Below are 10354 nucleotides of genomic sequence, written 5' to 3' on the forward strand. Positions count from 1 at the left end.
TAAAATCCGAAGTGGACATCGCTCGGTACAACCGACGTTAAAAGCACTCATCGGAATAACTAAGCAATTATTGTCATTCGAATAATGCCGAACGGAAAGCACTTGGAAATAAAATGCAAGAAATTAAAGTTTATTTGCGCTCTGATGTGAATAACCCGAATATGTTACTTACAAAATCTCAAATAACGATAATTTACCTATCTGATGCAGAAAAACACGGTTTTAGCGTCCATGATCGGCATTCCTGGTTTCCTAGCCACATCCCCTAATAATGAATGTCTCGTAATTCCGGGCTAACATATGTGTTCTCGTCCACATGTTTTGCGCTCGTGAATAGCAGGAGGGACAACAATTCGGCACTCTTCGAATGCCTGATCAACAGCGACTTTTTCGTTCCAATATGCAATATACCTCCCGCAAGCCTCTAGCTGAGAACTAGATAACTATGAATTAAGCTTTCGTCGTGCAAAATTTTGGACGTCATGCATTTTTTTTCTCTCGGTGAAACGCCAATTAAATATTCTAATAACATGACTGAACGATCTCATTCAGCATTAGCTGATTAGTACTTGTGTCAAGAAGTGTGAACTAAAATAATTTAGAGTAGCACGGTGCGTATGTTTGGAACTGTACCAGAGCCAACAAAAATCTACAATCGACATTCTGGGAGACGGAAGTACAATCCAGGAAGACTTCTCTAGGACAATCGTGCTACAGAGTCGACAAATAATCACGCAACAATCGAAAACAAGCAGAAATCATGGTAATATGATACTAGATGGCACGCTGGTTGTTGTATTAAATAAATACCATGATTTTCAATATAGTCTTTCGGTTAATAATATCTTTTCTTAACTTTTCAAATTGATAATATGCAGCTTTATAGTTGCGTTATTTTATTGACCAAGAGAACTCATAACATGATAGCAGGTTACTGTTGAGTTGCAGTTAATTTAACCATGGCAACAAGTCGCTTACTAGCCGGTTGAAGTAGCGGACATCAGCGTGCCAAAAATGCTCTCAATATGCTTGCTTGGAATTGTATCTCTATGGTTAGCCCGCTTATCATAGTGAAGACCTTTGATCATAGCCTCAATTTCGATAGCTAACTCGTGCGATTTCAAAATACATATATTTTAGGACTTTTTCCCCGCGAATGCAGAGGTTCCCGATCCAAGATCGATAATTGAATACTTCCAAATGGAAGTTAATCCCTAGATTTAGAAAAAGAGACGTGAATAAGTTAGAATCATCAACCTTCAGTGTTGGGGCTCTAAATGATGTTCAAACATTATATTATAAACCAAGCAGTCAATTTAGCTAGAATCCCTGACGACTGTAGCCAAATTTAATGCCGAATGAACAATCAAAACTTGCAAATGTCGCCTCAAAGCCAACTTCACTTTCATTTTATCCGCTCTCAGGTTTATCCCGCCACCTGGATTTCCACCAACCACCTCTACGCTCTCCCCCATACCTTGATTGCTTCCTCGGCTCTTATTACATCGATGAATGGGCCTTTCTCTTCATCCCCCTGACATCGAGCTCTATTTAATATATGACAGGTTATTTGATTATTATCCTATTTTAAGCAGAAGAAAAAATTACATGAACGAGAGCTAATCGGAAATAGTCTTGTTGACGAAATGAAATATTTCACTTTTTCTTGCAACATTTCCTTTATAATGTTTATTGTTGTGGCTACAGAAAATATTGACAGTAATGGGAGCTGTAACTGTAATAATTGCGACAGAAGGGTTACTGAGTGTTGATCAGTTTGTAAGGGATGGGATATTATGGATTACTGGTATTCTATAGAGTGGAGGGATAATGAGAAGGTTTGGTTTTGGACAAACATCGAAAAGGTATCGGTAGCATTAAGTGAAACGCCTTCAAATGCAACCTAGAAGTGAATCAACATATAATGACTCCCCAGCCAACAAGTAGGTTTACGTACAAATAAATGGCGTAGCTTCAGAGTGATTTGATGGAACTGAATCATAGTAATGACCAAATAATTGCTATTTTCCGTGAATTGGTGAAAAATTACAGTCATCTGCTCATTTATAAGCATAGGAATAATGCGAGACAGTGAAAAAAATTGACTATCTATGTTTTGTACGCCAAAATTATTAAAGAATAATAATCTCCTGTGCTAATGCCATTTATTTCGATTATATCACACTCCCAGTTGTTTGTGTGCCAACAAGCAATTAAAATATCATTTTTTCTCTTTATTTTAAGAGCCTAAACATTATTTCTCCGTGTTTATAAAGAATTATCATAATAAAATGCAATGATCTGTATGACAATATCTTACAAATACATCTAGGTACTTTAAAAAAACATTATTGTTAGGATTCCGAAATATTGGAGTATTAAGGTTGTAATCAAACCATAGGATGCATTACTGGCAACAAAATTTGCTTGGACGTGTTTTGGCTTGCCCTCAAATTTTGCCCGTTCCAAAAAATGGATCAAAGAATCTATATCAAATTTTGTGTGAAAAACGAAATTAAGTGCGCGGACGCATTCCGAATGTTGACTGTGGCATATGGAGAAGCTACCTTGGACCGAAGCAAGGGCCGAGAAGATGTGAACGATGAAGAGCGTGCCGGACGCCCGAGTACGTCAACAACAGACGAAAACATTGATGAAGTGAAGAAAATAGTATCGGCCAATCGTCGAATCACCCTTGGAGAAGTTGCTGAGGACCTAAATTTATCGATTGGCTCGCGCCATTACCAATAATTTGGGCATGACACGGGTCGTCGCGAAATTTGTACCAATATTGCTCAATTTCGACCAAAAACAGCAACGCATTAACATTGCTAATGAGGTGTTAGACTCCGTCCGCGACGACCCAAATTTGCTCCAGGGGTCATACATCAACAAATCATGGGTTTATGGTTATGACGTGGAAACTAGGACTCAATCATCCCAATGGAAGCTGCAGCAGGAGCCAAGACCGAAAAAAGCGCACCAAGTTCGATCGAATGTGAAAGTTTTGATTACAGTTTTCTTCGATTGCAGGGATCATGAGTTCTTGCCACAGGGTAGAACGGTAAATAAGCAATATTACCTGCAAGTTATGCGCGATTTGCACCAAGCAATCCGCCAGAAACGCCTGGATATGTGGAAGAACAAAAATTGGCTTTTGCACCCTGACAACGCCCCTGCTCACACATCGTTACTTGTGCCCAAATTCTGGCCAAATCAACACACTAATGATGCCGCAGCCACCGTATTCCCCAGATCTGGCCCCAAGTGACTTTTTCCTGTTCCTGAAATTGAAGAGGCCCATGAAAGGACGATGCTACGCTATGATTGACGAGATAAAGACTGAATCAAAGGAGGAGTTTAACAAGGTCACAAAAAATGATTTTTTGAAGTGCTTCGAGGATTGGGAAAAACGTTGGCACAAGTGTGTAATATCTAATGGGGATTACTTTGAAGGGGAAAATTTAGATATTCATGAATAAATAAATAATATAAAAAAAAGTCGTGATGCTTTTTGAACATACCTCGTAAGCTATCTCTAAATCTAATTATGAAGAGTCCTCTTAAACTAAAGAATGTATTCATTATATGAATGAACACTCATTTACATATACTGCATAAGATAATATTTAATATCAATATTAATCTGAAAGTTATCCAACAAAAAAACCTGCTAATGAATGAAGAAATATATATTTAATATTTTTAGAAATGCAAATAAAAAATATATAAAATTTGCCTTTCTTATTTTTTTCTCTTCTCCTGCCGATCTATTCAAAAATTAAAGGTCGAGAATCGATCACATTTCCCTGTAGTTTTCATCTAAATATCTTCCTGAGACTGAAAAAATTTATTTTCGTAGTGCTTTTCTTGAACGAAAACCCGATACAGATCTATTTAGTAATTATAGCAGAGGACAATGCAGAGGAATCAAATAAGCTGAATAAAGATTACACCAGCATGACCATCTTTGCTGAAGCATTTTCTCACGAATTCCGAGCTTCGTCCAAACGAGATGTATTCATTCAGATGTTTATCGAGATGAAGTCCGTGGAAACTGATTGGATCGTATCCCAAAATCTGGGTCGAGGAGCAAAGGCTAATGAAAACAGCACCTACCAAATCGATTAATCGGAATAACTTCGCCACTCTTCAATCGGCCAAAGGAGGGAAGAGTATTTCTTCCACACCCTGCTCTGGTTTAATCAACCCGGATCCCTTTTTTCATCACTCGGGCGGCATCTGAGAGTGAGCCAGTAGTGATGAGGGTTCGTCCCTCTTTGTCGCGGCGGCACACGCTTGGCTGGGTCACGGAAAGAGGGTCGGCTATTCACAGATTTTGTCCACGCTCAATCAAGTGTCCTATCGCATTCTCCCCAGCCCCATCCACCACAAAGGGTCCCCAGATAATTAGTGAGGGAGAGCTTGCGATTGGAATACTACCTTGATCAAAAAGTTCCCGGAATAACCACCGTGTGGCGCTCCCATCGTTCCGATTTGAGTTCTGTTTTTTTTGTTAAATTGGTACATCTGTTGTTGATATTCCCTTTAAATCTTAGTGTCATAACTTGACATTTGCAAAAGTTACGTAGCCAAGAGTACATCTATCTCTGTGTGTGTTGGCGATTTTTTACAATTGCAGAAATGGATTTAAATTTGCAACAACGAACTTGTATTAAATTTTGCGTAAAAAACGGATTTAGTGGCGCACGGACGTTGGAAATGTTGGAAAAGTGTTTCGGCAACGATTCTCTATAAAAAAACGGTCGTTTACCAGTGGCACGAGCGGTTCAGAAGTGGTCGTGAGTCAATCGAAGATGATGAACGCAGTGGCAGACCATCGACATCGAAAGTCGGTGAAAAAATTGATAAAGTAAAAGAAATGTTGGTCAATAACCGCAAATTAACCATCAGAGAAATAGCGGAGGACTTGAACATTGCCTATGGATCCGCCCAAGACATTGTGGTTAATGATTTGGGTTTCCGTCGTGTAGCAGCAAAGTTGGTGCCAAAAGACCTCAATTTCATGCAAAAAAGAGACCGTGTTGACGTCGCAAAAGACATGATTTGCGAGGCTGAATCCGATCCCACATTCATCAAAAGGATCATTACTGGAGACGAGACGTGGGTTTATGAGTACGACACGCAATCAAGACATCAGGCAAGTGAATGGCGTTCACCAAATGAGCCGAGACCAAAAAAACCACGTCGTTTTCAGTCAAAAAAGAAGGCAATGCTGACGGTTTTCATGGATTACAACGGTGTAGTGCATCATGAATTTTTGCCAGAAGGCCAGACAGTAAACAAAGAGTATTATTTGGGCGTTATGAGACGTTTGCGTGAAGCAATTCGCCGAAAGAGACCAGAAATGTGGGCAGAAAACTCGTGGATTTTGCACCATGATAACGCACCGTCGCACAGTGCTATCATTATTCGTAATTTTTTGACGAAAAATGCAACAAATACCATCCAACAGCCACCGAATTCACCTGATTTGGCTCCCTGTGACTTCTTTCTGTTCAATCGAGTTAAAAAACCATTACGGGGAACGCGTTTTAGCAGCCGAGAGGAAGTAATGGAAAAATCGCAGGAAGCACTGATGGACATACCGAAAACCGAATATAAAAAATGTTTCGAGGATTGGATCAAGCGCTGGCATAAGTGTGTTGCAGTCGATGGGGATTACTTTGAAGGGGACAATATAGATTTAGATGAATAAACTTGTATTTTTAATTTTCTGAATAAATTCCGGGAAATTTTTGATCAAGGTAGTATTATATCCAAAAGGGATATACAACTCGTGAGAGAAATAAAAACGGTCGGGCTAAATCTTTCCTGGATGATGAATGAAATTTAATGATGTCCGTCATATAATGTTAGATAAGTACGGTTTGGTTATCAACATAATTTACCCCATAGTCTCTGAGAATGGGTATTTCTAAAAAGAGCTTGAATGTTTTAGCTCCTGTCGGCTTCCTGCCTCATGCCGCCTGAAACAGGAAACTCTCAGTGTATCCATAGCATCATGGCAGCAGCCACCGATCTCCTTTTAACCTGTGCGCGCGTCTCAAAACAGTCAAGCTAAGCCATAACGCATTCACATCCCATAAGCCCGTCTCAGACCTTCCGATCGGTGGTAATCGTTAGGTACGAATGGCGTGAGCTCTTCTTAAAATTCGAATTGTAAGGCCAATATTTGGAAATGAGGACCTCTAAAATTTTTAAGGTTATTAATCTGTCGGTATAAATAGCGTATCTTTTACGCGTTATTCAGTTTTGTCATCCTTCTTTAGTGATTGTGAATTCCTGAATTTATTACATTCATTTCTATTATCAGCGTTTGAAGTTCATATCTCCCGAAACACTGTAAGTTTGAGAATTTTCATGATGTATCAAGAATGACATTGTAAGTCAAGATTATTATATATTATATTATTATATGTATATCTTCTGCGTCATAATTGATAATAAATATTTTTTTCTAGAAAAGTGGTACCCTAGCTCAAGGATGGCTCAGTATTTAAAAAAAATAAAAGTTAAGCTTCTCGAGTGGAATTTAACTCTATTTTATCTTAAAAATAGGCTGAACATAAAAGAAACGATAAAAAGATTTTCGCGACTTTACTGATGAAGAATTGAACTTTAACTGAATTCCAAGAAAATTATGCTTAAAAAATCGAGCCATCGGCTAGCTAAGAATTTTTTTATAAATTTCTCCTGTAATTCAATCGTTGGGCATTCTAAAACATTGATTGTGTAAAAAAATGCCTCTGAAAAATGAAAAAGGGAAGGCGCAAAGCACAGGAACAAAAATAACGTATGCCTTAGCTGGAGGCCGATCTACTATTAGACTCTATCTACGTGTCCTGACAGACCAATCGCCCCTGAGCAGACTGCAGTTGTTGCTCGTTAATTTGAAACTCCCCAAATGAAATGCATTTTCTCTGATTAAAATGACTGCTCGTAATGAATTCTTTTAGGTGTTAGAGAGTTAATACGATTGAAATATTTTTATCCTCGGCTTCTGCATAAGTCCCTCCATAATCTCTCAATTAATACTTCTCGGAACTAAATTTTCAAAGTTTAGAAAAACAGAAAATATGTATTGATAACGTTGACTGTATACGCCTTAACTATGTGGAATTACATTTTTATATGAAAAGAAATAAAATAGTATGTATTTCAAAATTTAAATTATGTAGTTTTTACGAAGTATGTTCTTTTGACATTTATGTCTACTAAAATAAATCGAAACGAAATAAATTTCAGGAGAATTATCGATAGCAGAATTATGGTAAAATATCTTTGGGCGAGTTTCTCATAGGATATCGCTCAGCTATTGTCTGAAGGACCCAGTGCGCTACCTGGTAGCTTTGAAAAAACTCCCCTCAAAGCTTCGCTCAACCTACCCGATTTTGCTGACATAAAATTATCCTGGGAAACCATATGTGGCACAGGGAAAGGAACCCTCTCCAGCCCTGAAACGTTTATTTTATACATTGCATAGTTCTTAATGCCCAGTGAATTCTACCCTCATCTATCAAACCAAACTTCCAGTTGATTACGGTGGTTTTTTACAATTCCTATGCATATTTTGTCATACCCATACGGCATACTCATTTCCATTTCCCTTGTCCATCCGCAGTATTACGCATCTCATTATTCTATCTTTCCCTTCTCGACCCCTCCCAGGCAATCTCCAACAACTCCCAAGTGAGATGCAAATGCCACGGCATGTCGGGGAGCTGCGAAATGAAGACCTGCTGGCGGGCCGCACCGGAGTTCCGCCGTGTAGGAGATGCCCTCTCCCGCCGATACCGCAGCGCAGTGCTCGTCGCCGACGCCAACCAAGGTCGGGGGTCCCCGCTCCTCATGGCAGCGGCGACCGAGGCTCCAAAGGATGACGAAGACGACGAGGGAGGGCCCGAGAAGGACGACGACGACGACGACGAGGACGAGGACGATGACGAAGAGGAGGAGGAGGAGCGGCTGCGGCGGTCGCACCCCCACCCGGAGGACCTGCTCTACTTCGAGAGATCGCCCAACTTCTGCGAGGCGTCCTCCGTGTCCCCTGGGACATCGGGGAGGCGGTGCGTGGCGGGCCGGCGGAGGCCAAAGCGGGAGCAGAAGGGTTTGAAGGGCGGTGGGGTGAATAACAGCCACGACGGCGGAGGCAGGAGACCGGGAGGCGCGGCGGGAAGAAGCGAAGGGGGCGGGGAGGAGGACGCGGATGGCCCGGACTCCTGCTCCTCCTTGTGCTGTGGCCGGGGCTACAATGTGGTGCGGCAGAAGAGGACGGAGAGGTGCGGGTGTCGGTTCCAGTGGTGCTGCAACGTGGTGTGCTCGAACTGCACCAGGGAGGAGTGGGTGACCGTGTGCAAGTGAGGTTACGGGGGAGAGGAGTGCATCAAGACTTTGGTCCGAGGGGAAAGTGCCCAGACCACATACATACTTGCACTCTGAGCGTACTAGGGAGGCTGATAAGATCCTTCTTTTGCTGCACGCTATCGCCACTGCTATTTATCTCGCTGTTCCTCTGAAGTAAGTTCAGTTTGCGATCACGGACCTCGCGACCTTGCCCCAATGATTCGCGGTGGTTATACTGGGTTCTGTTCTTAGAAAAAGGTCGAATGGCGTCACTATTACCCATCACGTCAATAACGATAATACGCCTGCAACCCTGGTCAAGAATACGATATGGTGAGTGTGTTTGTTCGAGCAGATGGGATTATGCAACCCTGGCACCAACAACGGCAATCAGCTTTTCATCACCAATTATTCCATTTTAATATCGTCCCGACATCGAAAATCAGCAATGATTCCAGTTCAGAAGTAATTAGAGGTAGGAAGAAGACGTGTGTGTGATCAGAGTTTAACGAAAGGTTTCTGAAAACGAGCCCAAATGTGGTGTAATAACAATTAATGTTTCCTCGATTCCGAGAGGGTACAACGATGAATAAGATATTGATCGAGGCACTAGTGATCTTAGAGCCAAGAGTTCTAAAGTTCCGGAAACACTTACTGAGCAGCCAAAATTGGAGGCGACATTCCATTTATGATACCTTCCAAAGACCTCTCTGCAACACCTATTCGGAGTTTTACGAATGGTTGTATTCTAACATCAAGGTCTCTCTGAAACGCAAAAATAAATATGTGCCCTATTTAAACTGACGCCTATCCCAACGAAAGGTCATTCGAAGTTCATATTGATACCAAAATCTGCCAAGAGAAAAGCACGACAACTCTGAAACTGCTTTTTCTCTGGAATTTTGTAGAGTTCAGTGTGTTATCGACAATTACCTAATTTCGTGAGGAATCAAGTGTTTGATTTAAGGAGAAAGCATACACTTCCATCCGAGTTTTAAACTCTCCGTTATCATTAATTCGTACGTCAAGTTGATCATCACTATAGGCCTTTGAAAAGTTAATGTGGCTATATGAAAACTCAGGCGTCACAACAGAGACTAGGTGCGCACAGACTATCTGTCTACAGCGCCCATAAAAAATCATTTTGAAACAATTCCAAGGAAAAAGAGGGGTTCTGTTCGTTAATGCTGTTAATGAGGTCGAGCGTTGATGAGAAAACTTTCAAAATAAGATGAATTACCATCCGACATCGACCATGTAAATGCATTCCATTTCCATTGGAAGATATGTCATTATTTCGAAAGTTGTGATGTGTTCCCATTATTTTGTGGTTGTTCAAAGTATGTTGTTATACTTGAAAGCATAGAAGATAACTTCTGGATTGAATGTCAATAAAATATTGATTACCATAAAAACTTGTTGATGGCAGCATTTTGAATTCCGCCATACTTGCAAGAGATTTTATTTCTTTTCGCTATGACACTATGATTTGCTGGAATCCCAAATTCTTGGACATGAACTCCTTTTTTATGTCGATTCTTACGAAACGATTATCAAATATAAAAACGAAATTCGTACCATTTATTGATCCAATGATGTTTTCCCTCAAATATTAGGTTTAGATGGATCCAGCTATAAATAAACAAGGGCTAGCTAATCATTGGTTAGCAGTAAGTAAGAATATTTCAAATTTTGAAAATAAAAAATTCTTACCATTAGATAATACATTTATTCAGGAAATAAGGTCGCATTTTGCCCAATGGTATTTTATCCTCACGACGCCAAGAATATTAATCCTGATATCCTAAACAAATAAATTAAACTTCCCACTCGAATTAAAAGTTACGCGGACCCATTAGTTATTTTTCTTTCATCACCAGAATTAAAATATATATCTATATCAACTTTATTTCTATATAAGCGGAAAGAGTTTTCCCTGAAAAGCTATGTATATTCTATGGTTTAATGACTGATTGTTGACAGGAAA

The 10354-nt window shown here is 40.2% G+C and overlaps 1 protein-coding gene across 1 annotated transcript in view; it reads left to right on the plus strand.

The window, feature by feature from the left end:
• Wnt10 (Wnt oncogene analog 10) overlaps nt 1-8385 on the plus strand; it is a 30546-nt gene extending 22161 nt beyond the window's left edge. Inside the window, exon 5 of the mRNA XM_071592523.1 lies at nt 7693-8385. Within this exon, the coding sequence (XP_071448624.1) occupies nt 7693-8385 (693 nt within the window). The remainder of the gene's footprint in view (nt 1-7692) is intronic.
• The last annotated feature ends 1969 nt before the right edge of the window (nt 8386-10354 follow it).

Source organism: Hetaerina americana, unplaced genomic scaffold, assembly GCF_022747635.1.
Source record: "Hetaerina americana unplaced genomic scaffold, ioHetAmer1.1.p SCAF_5, whole genome shotgun sequence".
Classification (NCBI taxonomy): Eukaryota; Metazoa; Arthropoda; class Insecta; order Odonata; family Calopterygidae; genus Hetaerina; species Hetaerina americana.